At 35.6% G+C, this 26,491-nt stretch overlaps 2 protein-coding genes across 2 annotated transcripts in view; one reads left to right on the top strand and one right to left on the bottom strand.

Moving 5' to 3' along the window:
* Window positions 1-14,895, bottom strand: part of LOC139859090 (uncharacterized) — a 30,535-nt gene extending 15,640 nt beyond the window's left edge. The window contains exons 1-4 of the mRNA XM_071847900.1: window positions 14,716-14,895; window positions 14,320-14,622; window positions 13,537-13,979; window positions 13,295-13,490 (exon numbers count right to left, since the gene is read on the bottom strand). Coding sequence (XP_071704001.1) covers window positions 13,295-13,490; window positions 13,537-13,979; window positions 14,320-14,622; window positions 14,716-14,895 — 1,122 coding nt within the window. The remainder of the gene's footprint in view (window positions 1-13,294; window positions 13,491-13,536; window positions 13,980-14,319; window positions 14,623-14,715) is intronic.
* Window positions 14,896-18,316: 3,421 nt separating this feature from the next.
* The window catches only part of LOC139859088 (uncharacterized), an 83,383-nt gene continuing 75,208 nt past the window's right edge, over window positions 18,317-26,491 (top strand). Inside the window, exon 1 of the mRNA XM_071847899.1 lies at window positions 18,317-19,127. Coding sequence (XP_071704000.1) covers window positions 18,317-19,127 — 811 coding nt within the window. The remainder of the gene's footprint in view (window positions 19,128-26,491) is intronic.

The raw sequence follows: 26,491 nt of genomic DNA, 5'->3' as shown, positions 1-26,491 counted from the left end.
TATGGATATACATATGGTTAACATGAGATTATGATAAGTAAGTATCTCCATAAGTATATTAACAATGAGTTATATACATATAAACAAGACTACTAACTTAAGGATTTCGAAACGAGACATATATGTAACGATTATCGTTGTAACGACATTTAAATGTATATATATCATATTAAGATATATTAATATATCATAATATCATGATAATATAATAATTTAAAATCTCATTAGATATAATAAACAATGGGTTAACAACATTAATTGAGATCGTTAACTTAAAGGTTTCAAAACAACACTTACATGTAACGACTAACGATGACTTAACGACTCAGTTAAAATGTATATACATGTAGTGTATTTAGATGTTTTAAAATACTTTTGGAAGACTTCAAGAAATATATCAAAACACTCATACTTAACGAAAATGGTTACAGTTACTTTCCCATTCTTTTCTTTCATCAAGAATTCTAGTCGTATTCTTACCCGTATTATACACAGCTTTAAAATGTACTTACTATGGGTATATACCAATAGGAACTAGCATGGGATTCCACTCTTGATTATGTCATGTATGGCTAATCAATTTTAACTTCTACCATAAGCTAGTCAACTAACTAGAACTCCTTTTAACCCCACTCACCACTCACCAATTACCACTCATCATTCACTCCATTTCACTTCCAATTCTCTTTCTAATTCTCTCTCAATACACACACACACACACTCTATTATGAACATATTTTTCCAGTAGTTAATCATCATCTTCATCAAAAATCACTTCAAGAATCAAGCTATAATCATCATAGGAAGAACACTTCAAGAACACTTCAAAAATCCCTTCAAGTTTACTAATTTACTTCCAAGCTTTCTAATCCATTCCAAGTAATCATCTAAGATCAAGAAACCTTTGTTATATACAGTAGGTTATCTTTCTTATTCAAGGTAATATTCATATTCAAACTTTGATTCAATTTCTATAACTATAAACTATCTTAATTCGAGTAAAAATCTTACTTGAACTTGTTTTTGTGTCATGATCCTACTTCAAGAACTTTCAAGCCATTCAAGATCCTTTGAAGCTAGATCATTTCTTGTCACTTCCAGTAGGTTTACCTACTAAACTTGAGGTAGTAATGATGTTCATAACATCATTCGATTCATATATATAAAACTATCTTATTCGAAGGTTTAAACTCGTAATCACTAGAACATAGTTTAGTTAATTCTAAACTTGTTCGCAAACAAAAGTTAATCCTTCTAACTTGACTTTTAAAATTAACTAAACACATGTTCTATATCTATATGATATGCTAACTTAATGATTTAAAACCTGAAAACACGAAAAACACCGTAAAACCGGATTTACGCCGTCGTAGTAACACCGCGGGCTGTTTTGGGTTAGTTAATTAAAAACTATGATAAACTTTGATTTAAAAGTTGTTATTCAGAGAAAATGATTTTTATTATGAACATGAAACTATAACCAAAAATTATGGTTAAACTCAAAGTGGAAGTATGTTTTCTAAAATGGTCATCTAGACGTCGTTCTTTCGACTGAAATGACTACCTTTACAAAAATGACTTGTAACTTATTTTTCCGACTATAAACCTATACTTTTTCTGTTTAGATTCATAAAATATAGTTCAATATGAAACCATAGCAATTTGATTCACTCAAAACGGATTTAAAATGAAGAAGTTATGGGTAAAACAAGATTGGATAATTTTTCTCATTTTAGCTACGTGAAAATTGGTAACAAATCTATTCCAACCATAACTTAATCAACTTGTATTGTATATTATGTAATCTTGAGATACCATAGACACGTATACAATGTTTCGACCTATCATGTCGACACATCTATATATATTTCGGAACAACCATAGACACTCTATATGTGAATGTTGGAGTTAGCTATACAGGGTTGAGGTTGATTCCAAAATATGTATAGTTTGAGTTGTGATCAATACTGAGATACGTATACACTGGGTTGTGGATTGATTCAAGATAATATTTATCGATTTATTTCTGTATATCTAACTGTGGACAAGTAGTCGTAGGTTACTAACGAGGACAGCTGACTTAATAAACTTAAATCATCAAAATATATTAAAAGTGTTGTAAATATATTTTGAACATACTTTGATATATATGTATATATTGTTATAGGTTCGTGAATCAACCAGTGGCCAAGTCTTACTTCCCGACGAAGTAAAAATCTGTGAAAGTGAGTTATAGTCCTACTTTTAAAATCTAATATTTTGGGATGAGAATACATGCAGGTTTTATAAATGATTTACAAAATAGACACAAGTACGTGAAACTACATTCTATGGTTGAATTATCGAAATCGAATATGCCCCTTTTTATTAAGTCTGGTAATCTAAGAATTAGGGAACAGACACCCTAATTGACGCGAATCCTAAAGATAGATCTATTGGGCCTAACAAACCCCATCTAAAGTACCGGATACTTTAGTACTTCGAAATTTATATCATATCCGAAGGGTGTCCCGGAATGATGGGGATATTCTTATATATGCATCTTGTTAATGTCGGTTACCAGGTGTTCACCATATGAATGATTTTTATCTCTATGTATGGGATGTGTATTGAAATATGAAATCTTGTGGTCTATTGTTACGATTTGATATATATAGGTTAAACCTATAACTCACCAACATTTTTGTTGACATTTTAAGCATGTTTATTCTCAGGTGATTATTAAGAGCTTTCGCTGTCGCATACTTAAATAAGGACGAGATTTGGAGTCCATGCTTGTATGATATTGTGTAAAAACTGCATTCAAGAAACTTATTTTGTTGTAACATATTTGTATTGTAAACCATTATTTAATGGTCGTGTGTAAACAGGATATTTTAGATTATCATTATTTGATAATCTACGTAAAGCTTTTTAAACCTTTATTGATGAAATAAAGGTTACGGTTTGTTTTAAAATGAATGCAGTCTTTGAAAAACGTCTCATATAGAGGTCAAAACCTCGCAACGAAATCAATTAATATGGAACGTTTTTAATCAATAAGAACGGGACATTTCAGTTGGTATCCGAGCGTTGGTCTTAGAGAACCAGAATTTTGCATTAGTGTGTCTTATCGAGTTTGTTAGGATGCATTAGTGAGTCTGGACTTCGACCGTGTTTACTTGAAAAATGATTGCTTAACAAATTTTGTTGGAAACTATATATTTTTAACATGTGAATATTATGTGATATATTAATCTCTTAACGCGTTTGATATTATGTGATAGATGTCAACCTCTAGAACAAGTCCCATTGACTCACCTAATAATAATGAAGAGTCAAATGTAAATTGGAATGATTCGTGGACTGATTCACAAGTTCCCGAAGAGGAACCGGAAGAAGAGTCGGAACCGGAAGAAGAATCGGAACCGGAAGAAGAATCGGAACCGGAAGAAGAATCGGAATCGGATGAAGAAATAGAACCGGTGGGGGAAATAATAAAACGGTTAAGTAAAAGAAAATCCTCAACCAACCGACCAAGGTTAATTATGGTCAATGGTGTTTCCGCCAAGGAAGCATAATATTGGGAGGATTACCAATTCTCCGATGAATCGGATTCTGACGAGAATTCCGATGATGTTATAGAAATTACCCCAACTGATTTTAAAAAGGCAAAAGAAAATAATAAGGGAAAGGGCATAAAAATAGAGAAATCTAATTCCAACCCCGATGAACTTTATATGTATCGTCAACCCTCAAAGTCCTTAAGTTGTAACAATGACCCGGGAACCTCTAAACCACCAGGTTTTTCTAAACCAATGTGGATAACGACGGCTCATATTAGGATAACATCATATATCCCTAGAAACTTGGCAAAACGAACCAAAACCGAAGAAGAAGAAACAAGCGAGTCGGAATAAGATAGTTGTATTCGTGTGGTGTAATATAAGTAATATAGTGTGCTTATGCTTTATGATATATGTAAAAATTGCTTGTATTAATAAGTATTTTTTTTTATGAATCTAACTCTTGTCTATTTTACAGTATAAAAACACAAAATGGATAGACAACCCAATATTTTAAGAGACCTACCCGGAGACATGATTGATGAAATCTTGTCTAGAGTCGGTCAGAATTCTTCAGCACAACTATTTAAGGCGAGATCAGGTTGTAAGACATTCGAAGAACGTTCCAAGAATGCCTTGGTTTATAAAAGGCTTTCGTTCGAAAGATGGGGGATATCACATTGGGAAATCCATAAGTTACGATGTGTTTACTTTGACGCATATATTGCGGGGAACCCAAATGCTATTTTACGCAATGGGTTAAGAAATTATTTTGACTCAATATATCCGAATATTGGACTTCGTGATTTAGAAAAAGTGGCTAACATGCAACATAAAGAAGCATGTTATGCTTACGGATTAGTAATGTTCGCTTCTCACCAAATTGAGAACAAGAACATCGGCCTACAACTATTAAACAAAACGTTCCCACAAGTGACGGAGTCGGTAATTGGGGTAAGAAATGAGGTTTTTAGATTGTTACGGGACTGTTGGACATTACGTAACCCTCGTTCCTTTGACGACATTACAACACGCTGTCTTATCAACGGCCATAACAGTTATGTTCCACAAGACCAAGGATGGGAAGTAGTCCTAGTAAAACCAGAATGCATGACTTGTTTCTGGACGTATAAATTACGTGTCTTTATTGCCTTTGCTGAACGACTTGTGTACTAGCTAGAATTATCTTCACAACTATCTTGTATCAAAGTTATTGTGTGCTATATTTCATGCTTTATGTAAAATAAGCGGTATTGTAAGTTTGTAAAATATTGTATAAAAGTTTGAACGCGAAATATTATTATAATCAGTTTTTCATATAGAATTGTAGTAGTTGAATTGTATATTAGCTACTAAGTATGAACTTAACGGGTAGGTACTACCCGAATTTAAACTTATAAAACGCTAATATGAAGAAAAAGCTTTTATAAATGAGTTCATATTATGCTACGAAATACTATTAACTACTCTTAATATTCTGTATGATTAACTTGTTCCATTTGACTATTTTGAAGGAAATGGCACCGACTACTCGACACACTGTGAATATGAATGAAGAGGAATTCCGTACTTTTCTAGCTTCAAACATAGCCGCAGTACAGGCTGCGCTACATACCAACAATAACCTTGGATATAGCAGTACAGGAAATCGTGTAGGATGCACCTACAAAGAATTCACTGCCTGCAAACCTTTGGAATTTGATGGAACCGAAGGACCGATCGGATTGAAACGGTGGACCGAGAAGGTCGAATCGGTGTTTGCCATAAGTAAGTGTACTAAAGAGGACAAAGTGAAGTACGCTACGCATACCTTCACAGGTTCTGCGTTAACATGGTGGAATAACTATCTAGAGCAAGTGGGACAAGACGATGCGTACGCACTACCGTGGTCAGCATTCAAGCACTTGATGAACGAGAAGTACCGTCCCAGAACCGAGGTCAATAAGCTCAAGACAGAACTTAGAGGGTTACGAACCCAAGGATTTGATATTACCACGTACGAAAGACGATTCACAGAATTGTGCCTATTGTGTCCGGGAGCATTCGAAGATGAGGAAGAGAAGATCGACGCGTTTGTGAAAGGATTACCGGAAAGAATCCAAGAAGATATAAGTTCACACGAGCCCGCCTCCATACAACAGGCATGTAGAATGGCTCACAAACTAGTGAACCAGATTGAAGAAAGAATTAAAGAACAGACTGCTGAAGAGGCCAATGTGAAGCAAGTCAAAAGAAAGTGGGAGGAAAACAGTGATAAGAATCACCAATACAACAACAACAGCAATTACAACAATAATCGCAACAATTATCTCAACAATCGCAACATCAATCGCAACTACAACAAACGGCCCAACAACAACAACAACAACAACAACAACAACAACAACATCAACTACAACAATCATCCCAACAACAATAATAACCGTAACAATAACAACAATCAGAAGCAGCTATGCCAAAGGTGTGAAAAGTATCACTCGGGGTTCTGCACCAAATTTTGCAACAAGTGTAAAAGAAATGGTCATAGCGCGGCGAAGTGTGAGGTCTACGGACCAGGGGTTAATAGAACGAAAGGAACAAATGGTGTCGGAACGAGTAATGGCGGAGCAAGTAGTGTCGGAGCAAGTTATGCCAATGTAGTTTGTTATAAATGTGGAAAACCGGGCCACATTATTAGAAATTGCCCGAACCAGGAGAACACGAATGGACAAGGCCGCGGAAGAGTTTTCAATATTAATGCGGCAGAGGCACAGGAAGACCCGGAGCTTGTTACGGGTACGTTTCTTATTGACAATAAATCTGCTTACGTTTTATTTGATTCGGGTGCGGATAGAAGCTATATGAGTAGAGATTTTTGTGCTAAATTAAGTTGTCCATTGACGCCTTTGGATAGTAAATTTTTACTCGAATTAGCAAATGGTAAATTAATTTCAGCAGATAATATATGTCGAAATCGAGAAATTAAACTGGTTAGCGAAACATTTAAGATTGACTTGATACCAGTAGAGTTAGGGAGTTTTGATGTGATAATCGGTATGGACTGGTTGAAAGAAGTGAAAGCAGAGATCGTTTGTTACAAAAATGCAATTCGCATTATACGAGAAAAAGGAAAACCCTTAATGGTGTACGGAGAAAAGGGCAACACGAAGCTACATCTTATTAGTAATTTGAAGGCACAAAAACTAATAAGAAAAGGTTGCTATGCTGTTCTAGCACACGTCGAAAAAGTACAAACTGAAGAAAAGAGCATCAATGATGTTCCCATTGCAAAAGAATTTCCCGATGTATTTTTGAAAGAATTACCGGGATTACCCCCACATCGATCCGTTGAATTTCAAATAGATCTTGTACCAGGAGCTGCACCAATAGCTCGTGCTCCTTACAGACTCGCACCCAGCGAGATGAAAGAACTGCAAAGCTAATTACAAGAACTTTTAGAGCATGGTTTCATTCGACCAAGCACATCACCGTGGGGAGCTCCTGTTTTGTTTGTCAAGAAGAAAGATGGTACATTCAGGTTGTGTATCGACTACCGAGAGTTGAACAAACTTACCATCAAGAACCGCTACCCACTACCGAGAATCGATGACTTATTTGATCAATTACAAGGTTCGTCTGTTTATTCAAAGATTGACTTACGTTCCGGGTATCATCAAATGCGGGTGAAAGAAGATGATATTCCAAAGACTGCTTTCAGAACACGTTACGGTCATTACGAGTTTATGGTCATGCCGTTTGGTTTAACTAATGCACCAGCTGTGTTCATGGACCTTATAAACCGAGTGTGTGGACCATACCTTGACAAGTTTGTCATTGTTTTCATTGATGACATACTTATTTACTCAAAGAATGACCAAGAACACGGTGAACATTTGAGAAAGGTGTTAGAAGTATTGAGGAAGGAAGAATTGTACACTAAGTTTTCAAAGTATGCATTTTGGTTGGAAGAAGTTCAATTCCTCGGTCACATAGTGAACAAAGAAGGTATTAAGGTGGATCCGGCAAAGATAGAAACTGTTGAAAAGTGGGAAACCTCGAAAACTCCGAAACACATACGCCAGTTTTTAGGACTAGCTGGTTACTACAGAAGGTTCATCCAAGACTTTTCCAGAATAGCAAAACCCTTGACTGCATTAACGCATAAAGGGAAGAAATTTGAATGGAATGATGAACAAGAGAAAGCGTTTCAGTTATTGAAGAAAAAGCTAACTACGACACCTATATTGTCATTGCCTGAAGGGAATGATGATTTTGTGATTTATTGTGATGCATCAAAGCAAGGTCTCGGTTGTGTATTAATGCAACGAACGAAGGTGATTGCTTATGCGTCTAGACAATTGAAGATTCACGAACAAAATTATACGACGCATGATTTGGAATTAGGCGCGGTTGTTTTTGCATTAAAGACTTGGAGGCACTACTTATATGGGGTCAAAAGTATTATATATACCGACCACAAAAGTCTTCAACACATATTTAATCAGAAACAACTGAATATGAGGCAGCGTAGGTGGATTGAATTATTGAATGATTACAACTTTGAGATTCGTTACCACCCGGGGAAGGCAAATGTGGTAGCCGATGCCTTGAGCAGGAAGGACAGAGAACCCATTCGAGTAAAATCTATGAATATAATGATTCATAATAACATTACTACTCAAATAAAGGAGGCACAACAAGGAGTTTTAAAAGAGGGAAATTTAAAGGATGAAATACCCAAAGGATCGGAGAAGCATCTTAATATTCGGGAAGACGGAACCCGGTATAGGGCTGAAAGGATTTGGGTACCAAAATTTGGAGAGATGAGAGAAATGGTACTTAGAGAAGCTCATAAAACCAGATACTCAATACATCCTGGAACGGGGAAGATGTACAAGGATCTCAAGAAACATTTTTGGTGGCCGGGTATGAAAGCCGATGTTGCTAAATACGTAGGAGAATGTTTGACGTGTTCTAAGGTCAGAGCTGAGCATCAGAAACCATCAGGTCTACTTCAATAACCCGAAATCCCGGAATGGAAATGGGAAAACATTACCATGGATTTCATCACTAAATTGCCAAGGACTGCAAGTGGTTTTGATACTATCTGGGTAATAGTTGATCGTCTCACCAAATCAGCACACTTCCTACCAATAAGAGAAGATGACAAGATGGAGAAGTTAGCATGACTGTATTTGAAGGAAGTCGTCTCCAGACATGGAATACCAATCTCTATTATCTCTGATAGGGATGGCAGATTTATTTCAAGATTCTGGCAGACATTACAGCAAGCATTAGGAACTCGTCTAGACATGAGTACTGCCTATCATCCACAAACTGATGGGCAGAGCGAAAGGACAATACAAACGCTTGAAGACATGCTACGAGCATGTGTTATTGATTTCGGAAACAGTTGGGATCGACATCTACCGTTAGCAGAATTTTCCTACAACAACATCTACCATTCAAGCATTGAGATGGCACCGTTTGAAGCACTTTATGATAGAAAGTGCAGGTCTCCGATTTGTTGGAGTGAAGTGGGGGATAGACAGATTACGGGTTCAGAGATTATACAAGAAACTACCGAGAAGATCATCCAAATTCAACAACGGTTGAAAACCGCCCAAAGTCGACAAAAGAGCTACGCTGACATTAAAAGAAAAGATATAGAATTTGAAATTGGAGAGATGGTCATGCTTAAAGTTGCACCTTGGAAAGGCGTTGTTCGATTTGGTAAACGAGGGAAATTAAATCCAAGGTATATTGGACCATTCAAGATTATTGATCGTGTCGGACCAGTAGCTTACCGACTTGAGTTACCTCAACAACTCGCGGCTGTACATAACACTTTCCACGTCTCGAATTTGAAGAAATGTTTTGCTAAAGAAGATCTCACTATTCCGTTAGATGAAATCCAAATCAACGAAAAACTTCAATTCATCGAAGAACCCGTCGAAATAATGGATCGTGAGGTTAAAAGACTTAAGCAAAACAAGATACCAATTGTTAAGGTTCGATGGAATGCTTGTAGAGGACCCGAGTTCACCTGGGAGCGTGAATATCAGATGAAGAAGAAATACCCGCATCTATTTCCAGAAGATTCGTCAACACCTTCAACAGCTTAAAATTTCGGGACGAAATTTATTTAACGGGTAGGTACTGTAGTGACCCGAACTTTTACATGTTTATATATATATTAATTGAGATTGATATTTACATGATTAAATGTTTTCAACATGTTAAGCAATCAAACTTGTTAAGACTTGATTAATTGAAATATGTTTCATATAGACAATTGACCACCCAAGTTGACCGGCGATTCACGAACGTTAAAACTTGTAAAAACGACATGACGATATATATATGGATATACATATGGTTAACATGAGATTATGATAAGTAAGTATCTCCATAAGTATATTAACAATGAGTTATATACATATAAACAAGACTACTAACTTATGGATTTCGAAACGAGACATATATGTAACGATTATCGTTGTAACGACATTTAAATGTATATATATCATATTAAGATATATTAATATATCATAATATCATGATAATATAATAATTTAACATCTCATTAGATATAATAAACAATGGGTTAACAACATTAATTGAGATCGTTAACTTAAAGGTTTCAAAACAACACTTACATGTAACGACTAACGATGACTTAACGACTCAGTTAAAATGTATATACATGTAGTGTATTTAGATGTATTAAAATACTTTTGGAAGACTTCAAGAAATATATCAAAACACTCATACTTAACGAAAATGGTTACAGTTACTTTCCCATTCTTTTCTTTCATCAAGAATTCTAGTCGTATTCTTACCCGTATTATACACAGCTTCAAAATGTACTTACTATGGGTATATACCAATAGGAACTAGCATGGGATTCCACTCTTGATTATGTCATGTATGACTAATCAATTTTAACTTCTACCATGAGCTAGTCAACTAACTAGAACTCCTTTTAACCCCACTCACCACTCACCAATTACCACTCATCATTCACTCCATTTCACTTCCAATTCTCTTTCTAATTCTCTCTCAACACACACACACACTATTATGAACGTATTTTTTCAGTAGTTAATCATCATCTTCATCAAAAATCACTTCAAGAATCAAGCTATAATCATTATAGGAAGAACACTTCAAGAACACTTCAAAAATCCCTTCAAGTTTACTAATTTACTTCCAAGCTTTCTAATCCATTCCAAGTAATCATCTAAGATCAAGAAACCTTTGTTATATACAGTAGGTTATCTTTCTTATTCAAGGTAATATTCATATTCAAACTTTGATTCAATTTCTATAACTATAAACTATCTTAATTCGAGTAAAAATCTTACTTGAACTTGTTTTTGTGTCATGATCCTACTTCAAGAACTTTCAAGCCATTCAAGATCCTTTGAAGCTAGATCATTTCTTGTCACTTCCAGTAGGTTTAACTACTAAACTTGAGGTAGTAATGATGTTCATAACATCATTCGATTCATATATATAAAACTATCTTATTCGAAGGTTTAAATTCGTAATCACTAGAACATAGTTTAGTTAATTCTAAACTTGTTCGCAAACAAAAGTTAATCCTTCTAACTTGACTTTTAAAATTAACTAAACACATGTTCTATATCTATATGATATGCTAACTTAATGATTTAAAACCTGAAAACACGAAAAACACCGTAAAACCGGTTTTACGCCGTCGTAGTAACACCGCGGGCTGTTTTGGGTTAGTTAATTAAAAACTATGATAAACTTTGATTTAAAAGTTGTTATTCTGAGAAAATGATTTTTATTATGAACATGAAACTATATCCAAAAATTATGGTTAAACTCAAAGTGGAAGTATGTTTTCTAAAATGGTCATCTAGACGTCGTTCTTTCGACTGAAATGACTACCTTTACAAAAACGACTTGTAACTTATTTTTTCGACTATAAACCTATACTTTTTCTGTTTAGATTCATAAAATAGAGTTCAATATGAAACCATAGCAATTTGATTCACTCAAAACGGATTTAAAATGAAGAAGTTATGGGTAAAACAAGATTGGATAATTTTTCTCATTTTAGCTACGTGAAAATTGGTAACAAATCTATTCCAACCATAACTTAATCAACTTGTATTGTATATTATGTAATCTTGAGATACCATAGACACGTATACAATGTTTTGACCTATCATGTCGACACATCTATATATATTTCGGAACAACCATAGACACTCTATATGTGAATGTTGGAGTTAGCTATACAGGGTTGAGGTTGATTCCAAAATATGTATAGTTTGAGTTGTGATCAATACTGAGATACGTATACACTGGGTCGTGGATTGATTCAAGATAATATTTATCGATTTATTTCTGTATATCTAACTGTGGACAAGTAGTTGTAGGTTACTAACGAGGACAGCTGACTTAATAAACTTAAAACATCAAAATATATTAAAAGTGTTGTAAATATATTTTGAACATACTTTGATATATATGTATATATTGTTATAGGTTCGTGAATCAACCAGTGGCCAAGTCTTACTTTCCGACGAAGTAAAAATCTTTGAAAGTGAGTTATAGTCCCACTTTTAAAATCTAATATTTTGGGATGAGAATACATGCAGGTTTTATAAATGATTTACAAAATAGACACAAGTACGTGAAACTACATTCTATGGTTGAATTATCGAAATCGAATATGCCCCTTTTTATTAAGTCTGGTAATCTAAGAATTAGGGAACAGACACTCTAATTGAAGCGAATCCTAAAGATAGATCTATTGGGCCTAACAAACCCCATCCAAAGTACCGGATGCTTTAGTACTTCGAAATTTATATCATATCCGAAGGGTGTCCCGGAATGATGGGGATATTCTTATATATGCATCTTGTTAATGTCGGTTACCAGGTGTTCACCATATGAATGATTTTTATCTCTATGTATGGGATGTGTATTGAAATATGAAATCTTGTGGTCTATTGTTACGATTTGATATATATAGGTTAAACCTATAACTCACCAACATTTTTGTTGACGTTTTAAGCATGTTTATTCTCAGGTGATTATTAAGAGCTTCCGCTGTCGCATACTTAAATAAGGACGAGATTTGGAGTCCATGCTTGTATGATATTGTGTAAAAACTGCATTCAAGAAACTTATTTTGTTGTAACATATTTGTATTGTAAACCATTATGTAATGGTCGTGTGTAAACAGGATATTTTAGATTATCATTATTTGATAATCTACGTAAAGCTTTTTAAACCTTTATTGATGAAATAAAGGTTATGGTTTGTTTTAAAATGAATGCAGTCTTTGAAAAACGTCTCATATAGAGGTCAAAACCTCGCAACGAAATCAATTAATATGGAACGTTTTTAATCAATAAGAACGGGACATTTCAGCAAGGTACCTTGCGCCTTGCGAGGGCATTTTGTCAAAATTTTTTTTCTTTTGGGCTCTGGTGCAAGGGGACTAAAATATTTGGGCATTTTGGTGATAATCCCCACCAACCCCGAACAAGATTTAAATTCCTCAAGGGCATCGGAAATAATACGAATAGAGTCGATATCAGCATGCGAGAATAAGAACAAGTCATCAGCAAAGCAAAGATTTACAATGTGCTGCTTACTACATTTAGGATGGTACTGAAAGTCACATGCCCGGCTAATATTCTGTTTTAACGTCAACGAGAGCACCTCCACAATAAGAGTAAAAAGATAAGGAGAAATCGGGTCTCCTTGTCTCAAACCCCGTTTACCTTTGAAAAAACCATGGAGCTCCCCATTGAAAAAACCGTGGCACAATGCGGAATACCTCTATCAAGATGATAATTCTTCATGAGCTCCTGGGTGAGCAAAATATTATCCGATATTCGCTGACCCGGAATAAAAGCTGGCTGGTTATCACTTACCATCAGATCCAGACTCGATTTAATGCGATTAGTGATAATTTTACTGATACATTTATAAATAACGTTACAGCAGGAGATCAGCCTGTAACCTGTAACCTGTAACCTTCGCCAGGGTTGCAACTTTCGGCAATAAGGCAATAATAGTATGATTTAATTTAGTAAGAAGCTGACCATTATTAAAGAAGTCTGCAACCGCAACAACCACATCAGAACCAACAATCTCCCACGAGTTCTTAAAGAAAGCAGAAGTGTAGCCATCAGGACCCGGGGATTTAATTTCTCCAATATCAAATATCACATCCTTGATCTCAGTAGCCATAATTGAATGAACCATATGGTTTGCCACATCAACAGATAACTGATTAGTAAATAGGGAAGCAGGCTGTGATATAGGAGAGCAAACATTAGCCGTACCAAGAAAATTCTCATAGTGAGCAACAATCATATTCGGGACAGCTAGACCCTCAATGATACAACTGTTACCATCTATCAACGCCTGAATTCGACTATGGTGCATTCTACCTTTGATCACCTTGTGAAAGTAACCAGAGTTACAGTCACCGACTCTTGGCCATTCAAGAAGAAGCAATAATCACCACTTAAACAATATCAGGATCCCACCCCAAGATTATCCTAGTGCCACACTCACATGAGCTACTATTAAAACTCCAGCTCCAGTGAGGAAACATAGTCGAACAAATATTTGTTTAACTTCTTACTAACAACATGGGATTCCAAAATAGCACAAATGCAAAGATTATTACCCGTAACCACTTCATGAACCTCATTTTGTTTTGGGATGCGGTTCAAACCCCTGATATTCCATGAAGCAAAACTAATCATTTGATACCTGTGACATCGGGAGTGCTTACCCCCTCAGATAATCCTTGAGCCATAAATTGAGCCGTATCATTCAAATCTGGATCAACATCACTATCTTCATCAATAAGGTTCAACTCGATTGTCTTAGCCGCGGGAGGATCCTCATCAATGTTATTTAAGGCAACAAAGGCATTTTCCAAGTGAATCTCTTTTGAATCCATTTCGTCTTTGTTTTTCAGCCCACTCAGTTCACCCGATTTATTTGTATCTACTTTCTTAATTGCATCAGGTTGTTTGACCCTATAGATCACATTTTGTTTTTGTTTTCCAACCACAAAAGCTTCAACAAGTGGCTGTTTATGGTTCCCAACATTTATACCTTTAGATTTACACTTATAGAACAGCTTGAAACCATCATCAGTCTTAGGCGCTTACACTTCCTTTACCTGAACCGACTTCGGGCATTGAACATCTTTATGACTGAATACCTTACAACACGAACATCGTGGAAGTTTCCACTCATATTCAACCGTAACCACATCAATAGTTTTACCTCTTCCCTCAATGTTCGGAGTAGCCACATTTAGCTTTTCCTTTAAGTCAGATTTGGCATCCACTTCCACCATGGCACGAGAAAAGTTCGGCCTTCCCTATGATTCTGCACACATTGTGCTCGTATAAGAGTCTAGCAACATAGGTCTTCCAATCTTAGAGGCAATGGCACTTAAAACCATCTTCAGTGAACCCAGTTAAAGGAACATCATAAAGCTTTAACCATACGGGAATCTTAGTCAAATCTTCTTTCGTCAACGACACATTAGGCGACCATTTATTAAGAATAATAGGGACCGTTCGAATCATCCATGGACCATGCTTTAACACGTCAATCATACCAGATTCAGAGAAGAACTTAAAGAAGTAAAAACCCTTGGCGTTCATCATTGCTTTCTCAATCCCAAACTTCTTCCATGCATTCAAAACATAATGTTGCACCACTGGAAAAGCAAGTCTCTTGCCAAGAAAATATCCGTACAAAGTATTAGAATACCTCGCAGTAGCCTCCATAACTGAAGATAATGGCAGTTCTACATCTATCCCCTCTTCCAACTTAGTATTCGATTCCAAAAGACGAAAGTTTATCTTTGGTTTCTTAACAGAATTGGAAGCACCATGAAAATAAGACATCAAAGGATCCTTTTTTGCTGTCTGGACATTAGTATCATCATTCATATTCAAATTCACAGAAGTAGTCTTAAATTCCATACCTGTGACATGTTCAGTGCCTAGGGTAAAATAGGTCCCCTTTTCTGTCACTATAGGGGAAACCCTAGGTGATTGATCACAACGATTGTCACTACCAGGAACATGAGTAACCCTAGGTGACTCAACATTATGATCAACAATAGATTCACCTGAATACACACTTCTATTATCCTTCACCCCTTGATCATCAAAATTCGCATCAAGGTTATTAACCTGGGAGTTTTTCGGCGGTACCAATGTTTCGTTTTGACTATTTCCGGATTGATTATCGACATCAGTAACGCCAATTTTGCTATTCCTCAAAACCCTAGGAGCCGATTGAACATGTTTCTTCTTCTTCTTCCCACCCGATGATTTACCCATGACCAGAAAAAAACCAACGACGGGAACCAGATAATAACCAAAAAGATAGAAAGAAAAATCGAACTCACCAAGAAAAATCAAAGAGAACGAAGAAGAATCAAGCACGATATGAAGATTTGACTCATGTATCACGATTAATATTACAGGAACATTTTACCACCTCTGCTTATATCTTGTTATTTGTTATTGTACGTATGTGTTGCCCATCTCAAGAATCTCTATATCAGTAGTATGTATCAGAGAATGTCAAAAGGACAACAAAAGAATGAATACGAGCGATAGCTTTAATACTTTCGTTGCAATCTACAACCTTATTTTTCTGCTTTTATGAAATGATACGCCCTCATTAACCTCTGCAAGAGAAGAAAGGGAAAAAAATCCCACAAGATTAGATAACATTAGTGGTAGGTTCAAAGAATAAAACCATAATCAGATGGATGTGATTTGGTCAATTTAAAGTGGCCATTGAATTATCAACTGTTGGCACCTCAAACGGGATTAAATTAACAATGTAATTTGCTAACGTAAAATTACTGTTATAATCATTTGATCCAATTTGGCTCAATGTTATAACTCAATAGAACCGTAATAAAACACAACCCAAACTGAAGTTTTCAAGATCTCTCGTTAAAGGTATCAAAGCTCCCGCTTTCTGCAGTACTCTTTGCAAGAAAACTTCATGTGATATTCATATGAGATGTTTGTCTTTAAACTACCATCAACTCATCAACTGAAACTATTAGTGTCATTTCGCAGAATGTCATAAATTTTTTAAAATGCCGATTACAAATTGCATATGATCATATGGATCACTGAAATATTGTAATTGATATGTTACCACAGGGGAAAAGGTAGAGGAAAATGACATCAAGCTGGAATATTCGTGAAACAGGAATTATATACGAAAGATTGAGTAGTGGGACAAAATCGTTCGTTTGTGCCGGTTGAAATGGATGAGGCTGTTGGATGCACTATTTTAATAATAATCTAATACCTTATTCTTGAGTAAAACGAGTTATATGACTTTTAAATACACTTTGGGCGACTTCTGATCCACTTTCATTGTGGCAAACTATTCACTAGCATCATTACATACAACAACGTGAAAGTGACCGGTGTTGAAAGTGAATGGAGGAGGAGTACACTGTTTAGAGAGGATGAGGGCATTATCAATCCTATTACCTAAACTCACTAACAATAAACCCTTGCACTCACCATCCCTTGAAAACCGTACAATACTGTGGTCTGAAATCACCATCGTTCTCTCAAGGCTGAGTAAGTCGATCTCATTGTTTCAAACTTCAAATTACTGGATCTTTATTTATCGTGCCTTTCGATCGTTCATTTGGATTTGAAAGCCTTTGTGTCAGTATAAATGTGAATTTACTTCGATTTTGAAGTTAATGATTTTATGTTCATATAGATGGATTTTAAGTTAATGATTTGAAAGCCTTTTATCAATATAAATGTGAGGTTGAGTATATATTTAAGTTATTGAAAGCCTTTTGAAGATAATGATTTGAAGGTTATTGTTCACATTGATTTTATGTTTATCAATATAAATATAAATGTTTTGAGTCAGGAATATTAGGAATTAAAGGTCATTCTCGTCATGGGACACGTTTATTGTTTGGATTGAAGGCATCCAATTAACTAGTGTTCAGAAGAAGAGAATTATTGCATCCGTGGTTACTTTACTGTGGGCGTTGTGGCGATTTCGAAACGGTGTTGTGTTTAATGATTCCTTTTGTAATAGGAATAGTCTTTTTGATTTTATTAGATCGTTATCTTTTCGTTGGATTGAAAGTAGGGGTCACTTAGTTTCTAATTGGAACTTATGGCTCGCTACTCCTTTATATTTTCTCTCTTAGCGTCTTGCTAGGGAGCGTTTCTTATATATATATATATATATATTGTTTGGCCATAAAAAAAAAAGGAATATTAGGAATTAAGTGACTGAAATTTCATGGGGGGTGATTCAAAACATCCTTTCAAATTAGGTATTAGGAATGTTAGAATGTAGCATCAAAAGTCAACAAGGTCAAATTACCTTTTTTAGGTAATTTGACTTTAGGATCAGAAGCTGCAAACTTCATCATCTCCCAAATTAGTAATTCACAAGAAGACATCTGCAGCTGGACCAACGGATACAAATCTGACCACAAAACATCATCTTTTCCTTTTATATAAAAGTAGTTCCAAAAAGTGTTATGGAGCCTACTTAAAGTAGAAATAGCTGTTGTAGTTTAGGTGTTTATAAACACTCACAGCAGCATGTAAAAAAACCAATTCAATTGTATCAAATATTTTCAATTCAATTCAAGATCAGTTTTTTAATTCAAAACATGGTATCAGAGCAGTGTTGCTGATCTGGGATCATAGCATACACTCTTAAAATCTCAATCATCTACCAAAATTTAAATGGCTTCCATGCCTAATGAAGGCGGCAGCCCACCATCTATCCAATCCACCCACACAAGCCAAATCAATGATCTTACAAGTCAACTTGCTAGCTTGTTGAGAAACAATATGAGTTTCCAACAACCCAAAATCTCAGACAACCTGAAAATTAGCCTGAATTTAAACAGTTCCAACTATTCTCTATGGTCAAGAATGATGAAGGTAGCCATTGGAGGCAAATCCAAGGCTCTCCTTGCTCATTTGACCACTAACCCACCTGAAAACAACCATGAAACTTATGAACAGTGGGAACAGAAAGACCTAATCGTTTTTTCATGGTTGATTCAAAACATTGAACCAAATCTTGCTAGCAACCTAACATCCTTCTCAACAGCAAAACTATTGTGGGATGCTCTTATTACAACATATAGCAGCGGTGGTGACAAGCTACAAATATATGATTTATATGTTAAAGCTACCAAAATCAAGCAAGGCAACATGAATCTCGAAGAACTTTGGATACGGTTGCAAGGAATCTGGGGAGACCTCGAAATCAAGGATCCAAATCCCATGGAATGTGCAGCCGACATCACAAGGTACAACAAAATTCGTGCTGAACACAAGTTTTTTCAATTTTTAAATGCACTTGACAAAAAGCATGATGCCATCAAAAGAGAACTCCTCCGTTTAAAGCCGTTACCGACGGCGGAGGAGGCATATGCTGTTGTGCGAAAAGAGGCTGCCCACAGGCAAATCTTGGGGTTATCATCGGGTGGTCCTTCAACCGGTCAAGATATTGCAATTGGTTTAGTTGCAAATGACGACAAAAGATGTAGTGACCCGAACTTTTCCATGTTTATATATATTAATTGAGATTGATATTTACATGATTAAATGTTTCCAACATGTTAAGCAATCAAACTTGTTAAGACTTGATTAATTGAAATATGTTTCATATAGACAATTGACCACCCAAGTTGACCGGTGATTCACGAACGTTAAAACTTGTAAAAACTATATGATGACATATATATGGATATATATATAGTTAACATGATACTATGATAAGTAAACATATCATTAAGTATATTAACAATGAACTACATATGTAAAAACAAGACTACTAACTTAATGATTTTTAAACGAGACATATATGTAACGATTATCGTTGTAAAGACATTTAATGTATATATATCATATTAAGAGATATTCATACATGATAATATCATGATAATATAATAATTTAAAATCTCATTTGATATTATAAACATTGGGTTAACAACATTTAACAAGATCGTTAACCTAAAGGATTAAAAACAACACTTACATGTAACGACCAACGATGACTTAACGACTCAGTTAAAATGTATATACATGTAGTGTTTTAATATGTATTTATACACTTTTGAAAGACTTCAATACACTTATCAAAATACTTCTACTTAACAAAAATGCTTACAATTACATCCTCGTTCAGTTTCATCAACAATTCTACTCGTATGCACCCGTATTCGTACTCGTACAATACACAGCTTTTAGATGTATGTACTATTGGTATATACACTCCAATGATCAGCTCTTAGCAGCCCATGTGAGTCACCTAACACATGTGGGAACCATCATTTGGCAACTAGCATGAAATATCTCATAAAATTACAAAAAATATGAGTAATCATTCATGACTTATTTACATGAAAACAAAATTACATATCCTTTATATCTAATCCATACACCAACGACCAAAAACACCTACAAACACTTTCATTCTTCAATTTTCTTCATCTAATTAATCTCTCTCAAGTTCTATCTTCAAGTTCTAAGTGTTCTTCATATATTCTACAAGTTCTAGTTACATAAAATCAAGAGTACTTTCAAGTTTGCTAGCTCACTTCCAATCTTGTAAGGTGATCATCCAACCTCAAGAAATCTTTGTTTCTTACAGTAGGTTATCATTCTAATACAAGGTAATAATCATATTCAAACTTTGGTTCAATTTCTATAACTATAACAATCTTATTTCAAGTGATGATCTTACTTGAACTTGTTTTCGTGTCATGATTCTGCTTCAAGAACTTCGAGCCATCCAAGGATCCGTTGAAGCTAGATCCATTTTTCCCTTTTCCAGTAGGTTTATCCAAGGAACTTAAGGTAGTAATGATGTTCATAACATCATTCGATTCATACATATAAAGCTATCTTATTCGAAGGTTTAAACTTGTAATCACTAGAACATAGTTTAGTTAATTCTAAACTTGTTCGCAAACAAAAGTTAATCCTTCTAACTTGACTTTTAAAATCAACTAAACACATTTTCTATATCTATATGATATGCTAACTTAATGATTTAAAACCTGGAAACACGAAAAACACCGTAAAACCGGATTTACGCCGTCGTAGTAACACCGCGGGCTGTTTTGGGTTAGTTAATTAAAAACTATGATAAACTTTGATTTAAAAGTTGTTATTTTGAGAAAATGATTTTTATTATGAACATGAAACTATATCCAAAAATTATGGTTAAACTCAAAGTGAAAGTATGTTTTCTAAAATGGTCATCTAGACGTCGTTCTTTCGACTGAAATGACTACCTTTACAAAAACGACTTGTAACTTATTTTTCTGACTATAAACCTATACTTTTTCTGTTTAGATTCATAAAATAGAGTTCAATATGAAACCATAGCAATTTGATTCACTCAAAACGGATTTAAAATGAAGAAGTTATGGGTAAAACAAGATTGGATAATTTTTCTCATTTTAGCTACGTGAAAATTGGTAACAAATCTATTCCAACCATAACTTAATCAACTTGTATTGTATATTATGTAATCTTGAGATACCATAGACACGTATACAATGTTTCAACCTATCATGTCGACACATCTATATATATTTCGGAACAACCATAGACACTCTATATGTGAATGTTGGAGTTAGCTATACAGGGTTGGGGTTAATTCCAAAATATATATAGTTTGAGTTGTGATCAATACTGAGATACGTATACACTGGGTCTTGGATTGATTCAAGATAATATTTATCGATTTATTTCTGTACATCTAACTGTGGACAACTAGTTGTAGGTTACTAACGAGGACAGCTGACTTAATAAACTTAAAACATCAAAATATATTAAAAGTGTTGTAAATATATTTTGAACATACTTTGATATATATGTATATATTGTTATAGGTTCGTGAATCAACCAGTGGCCAAGTCTTACTTCCCGACGAAGTAAAAATCTGTGAAAGTGAGTTATAGTCCCACTTTTAAAATCTAATATTTTTGGGATGAGAATACATGCAGGTTTTATAAATGATTTACAAAATAGACACAAGTACGTGAAACTACATTCTATGGTTGAATTATCGAAATCGAATATGCCCCTTTTTATTAAGTCTGGTAATCTAAGAATTAGGGAACAGACACCCTAATTGACGCGAATCCTAAAGATAGATCTATTGGGCCTAACAAACCCCATCCAAAGTACCGGATGCTTTAGTACTTCGAAATTTATATCATATCCGAAGGGTGTCCCGGAATGATGGGGATATTCTTATATATGCATCTTGTTAATGTCGGTTACCAGGTGTTCACCATATGAATGATTTTTATCTCTATGTACGGGATGTGTATTGAAATATGAAATCTTGTGGTCTATTATTATGATTTGATATATATAGGTTAAACCTATAACTCACCAACATTTTTGTTGACGTTTTAAGCATGTTTATTCTCAGGTGATTATTAAGAGCTTCCGACGAGAATTCCGATGATGTTATAGAAATTACCCCAACTGAATTTAAAAAGGCAAAAGAAAATAATAAGGGAAAGGGCATAAAAATAAAGAAATCGAATTCCAACCCCGATGAACTTTATATGTATCGTCAACCCCCGAAGTCCTTAAGTTGTAACAATGACCCGGGAACCTCTAAACCACCAGGATTTTCTAAACCAATGTGGAAAACGACGGCTCGTATTAGGGGAACATCATATATCCCTAGAAACTTGGCAAAAAGAACCAAAACCGAAGAAGAAGAAACAAGCGAGTCGGAATAAGATAGTTGTATTCGTGTGGTGTAATATATGTAATATAGTGTGCTTATGCTTTATGATATATGTAAAAATTGCTTGTATTAATAAGTATTTTTTTTATGAATCTAACTCTTGTCTATTTTATAGTATAAAAACACAAAATGGATAGACAACCCAATATTTTAAGAGACCTACCCGGAGACATGATTGATGAAATCTTGTCTAGAGTCGGTCAGAATTCTTCGGCACAACTATTTAAGGCGAGATCAGTTTGTAAGACATTCGAAGAACGTTCCAAGAATGCCTTGGTTTATAAAAGGCTTTTGTTCGAAAGATGGAGGATATCACATTGGGAAATCCATAAGTTACGATGTGTTTACTTTGACGCATATATTGCGGGGAACCCAAATGCTATTTTACGCAATGGGTTAAGAAATTATTTTGACTCAATATATCCGAATATTGGACTTCGTGATTTAGAAAAAGCGGCTAACATGCAACATAAAGAAGCATGTTATGCTTACGGATTAGTAATGTTCGCTTCTCACCAAAGTGAGAATAAGAACATCGGGCTACAACTATTAAACAAAACGTTCCCACAAGTGACGGAGTCGGTAATTGGGGTAAGAAATGAGGTTTTTAGATTGTTACGGGACTGTTGGACATTACGTAACCCTCGTCCCTTTGACGACGTTACAACACGCTGTCTTATCAACGGCCATAACGGTTATGTTCCACAAGACCAAGGATGGGAAGTAATCCTAGTAAAACCAGAATGCATGACTTGTTTCTGGACGTATGAATTACGTGTCTTTATTGCCTTGACTGAACGACTTGTGTACTAGCTAGAATTATCTTCACAACCATCTTGTATCAAATTTATTGTGTGCTATATTTCATGCTATATGTAAAATAAGCGGTATTGTAAGTTTGTAAAATATTGTGTAAAAGTTTGAACGCGAAATATTATTATAATCAGTTTTTCATATAGAATTGTAGTAGTTGAATTGTATATTAGCTACTAAGTATGAACCTAACGGGTAGGTACTACCCGAATTTAAACTTATAAAACGCTAATATGAAGAAAAAGCTTTTATAAATGAGTTCATATTATGCTACGAAATACTATTAACTACTCTTAATATTCTGTATGATTAACTTGTTCCATTTGACTATTTTGAAGGAAATGGCACCGACTACTCGACACACCGTGAATATGAATGAAGAGGAATTCCGTACTTTTCTAGCTTCAAACATAGCCACAGTACAGGCTGCGCTACATACCAACAATAACCTTGGATCTAGCAGTACAAGAAATTGTGTAGGATGCACCTACAAAGAATTCACTGCCTGCAAACCTTTGGAATTTGATGGAACCGAAGGACCGATCGGATTGAAACGGTGGACCGAGAAGGTCGAATCAGTGTTTGCCATAAGTAAGTGTACTGAAGAGGACAAAGTGAAGTACGCTATGCATACCTTCACAGGTTCTGCGTTAACATGGTGGAATACGTATCTAGAGCAAGTGGGACAAGACGATGCGTACGCACTACCGTGGTCAGCATTCAAGCACTTGATGAAAGAGAAGTACCGTCCCAGAACCGAGGTCAATAAGCTCAAGACAGAACTTAGAGGGTTACGAACCCAAGGATTTGATATTACCACGTACGAAAGATGATTCACAGAATTGTGCCTATTGTGTCCGGGAGCATTCGAAGATGAGGAAGAGAAGATCGACGCGTTTGTGAAAGGATTACCGGAAAGAATCCAAGAAGATATAAGTTCACACGAGCCCGCCTCCATACAACAGGCATGTAGAATGGCTCACAAACTAGTGAACCAGATTGAAGAAAGAATTAAAGAACAGACTGCTGAAGAGACCAATGTGAAGCAAGTCAAAAGAAAGTGGGAGGAAAACGGTGATAAGAATCACCAATACAACAACAGCAATTACAACAATAATCGCAACAATTATCCCAGCAATCGCAACATCAATCGCAACTACAACAAACGGCCCAACAACAACAACAACAACAACAGCAGCAGCAACTACAACAATCATCCCAACAACAATAATAACCGCAACAACAACAACAATCAGAAGCAGCTATGCCAAAGGTGTGAAAAGTATCACTCGGGGTTCTGCACCAAATTTTACAATAAGTGTAAAAGAAATGGTCATAGCGCGGCGAAGTGTGAGGTCTACGGACCAGGGGTTAATAGAACGAAAGGAACAAATGGTGTCGGAACAAGTAATGGCGGAGCAAGTAGTGTCGGAGCAAGTTATGCCAATGTAGTTTGTTATAAATGTGGAAAACTGGGCCACATTATTAGAAATTTCCCGAACCAGGAGAACACGAATGGACAAGGCCGCAGAAGAGTTTTCAATATTAATGCGGCAGAGGCACAGGAAGACCCGGAGCTTGTTACGGGTTTGTTTCTTATTGACAATAAATCTGCTTACGTTTTATTTGATTCGGGTGCGGATAGAAGCTATATGAGTAGAGATTTTTGTGCTAAATTAAGTTGTCCATTGACGCCTTTGGATAGTAAATTTTTACTCGAATTAGCAAATGGTAAATTAATTTCAGCAGATAATATATGTCGGAATCGAGAAATTAAACTGGTTAGCGAAACATTTAAGATTGATTTGATACCAGTAGAGTTAGGGAGTTTTGATGTGATAATCTGTATGGACTGGTTGAAAGAAGTGAAAGCAGAGATCGTTTGTTACAAAAATGCAATTCGCATTATACGAGAAAAAGGAAAACCCTTAATGGTGTACGGAGAAAAGGGCAACACGAAGCTACATCTTATTAGTAATTTGAAGGCACAAAAACTAATAAGAAAAGGTTGCTATGCTGTTCTAGCACACGTCAAGAAAGTACAAACTGAAGAAAAGAGCATCAATGATGTTCCCGTCGCAAAAGAATTTCCCGATGTATTTCCAAAAGAATTACTGGGATTACCCCCACATCGATCCGTTGAATTTCAAATAGATCTTGTACCAGGAGCTGCACCAATAGCTCGTGCTCCTTACAGACTCGCACCCAGTGAGATGAAAGAACTGCAAAGCCAATTACAAGAACTTTTAGAGCGTGGTTTCATTCGACCAAGCACATCACCGTGGGGAGCTCCTGTTTTGTTTGTCAAGAAGAAAGATGGTACATTCAGGTTGTGTATCGACTACCGAGAGTTGAACAAACTTACCATCAAGAACCGCTACCCACTACCGAGAATCGACGACTTATTTGATCAACTACAAGGCTCGTCTGTTCATTCAAAGATTGACTTACGTTCCGGGTATCATCAAATGCGGGTGAAAGAAGATGATATTCCAAAGACTGCTTTCAGAACACGTTACGGTCATTACGAGTTTATGGTCATGCCGTTTGGTTTAACTAATGCACCAGCTGTGCTCATGGACCTTATGAACCGAGTGTGTGGACCATACCTTGACAAGTTTGTCATTGTTTTCATTGATGACATACTTATTTACTCAAAGAATGACCAAGAACACGGTGAACATTTGAGAAAGGTGTTAGAAGTATTGAGGAAGGAAGAATTGTACGCTAAGTTTTCAAAGTGTGCATTTTGGTTGGAAGAAGTTCAATTCCTCGGTCACATAGTGAACAAAGAAGGTATTAAGGTGGATCCGGCAAAGATAGAAACTGTTGAAAAGTGGGAAACCCCGAAAACTCCAAAACACATACGTCAGTTTTTGGGACTAGCTGGTTACTACAGAAGGTTCATCCAAGACTTTTCCAGAATAGCAAAACCCTTGACTGCATTAACGCATAAAGGGAAGAAATTTGAATGGAATGATGAACAAGAGAAAGCGTTTCAGTTATTGAAGAAAAAGGTAACTACGGCACCTATATTGTCATTGCCTGAAGGGAATGATGATTTTGTGATTTATTGTGACGCATCAAAGCAAGGTCTCGATTGTGTATTAATGCAACGAACGAAGGTGATTGCTTATGCGTCTAGACAATTGAAGATTCACGAACAAAATTATACGACGCATGATTTGGAATTAGGCGCGGTTGTTTTTGCATTAAAGACTTGGAGGCACTACTTATATGGGGTCAAAAGTATTATATATACCGACCACAAAAGTCTTCAACACATATTTAATCAGAAACAACTGAATATGAGGCAG

This window comes from Rutidosis leptorrhynchoides, chromosome 7 (assembly GCF_046630445.1).
Source record: "Rutidosis leptorrhynchoides isolate AG116_Rl617_1_P2 chromosome 7, CSIRO_AGI_Rlap_v1, whole genome shotgun sequence".
Lineage (NCBI taxonomy): Eukaryota > Viridiplantae > Streptophyta > Magnoliopsida > Asterales > Asteraceae > Rutidosis > Rutidosis leptorrhynchoides.
This window is presented reverse-complemented; position numbering and strand designations above follow the sequence as displayed.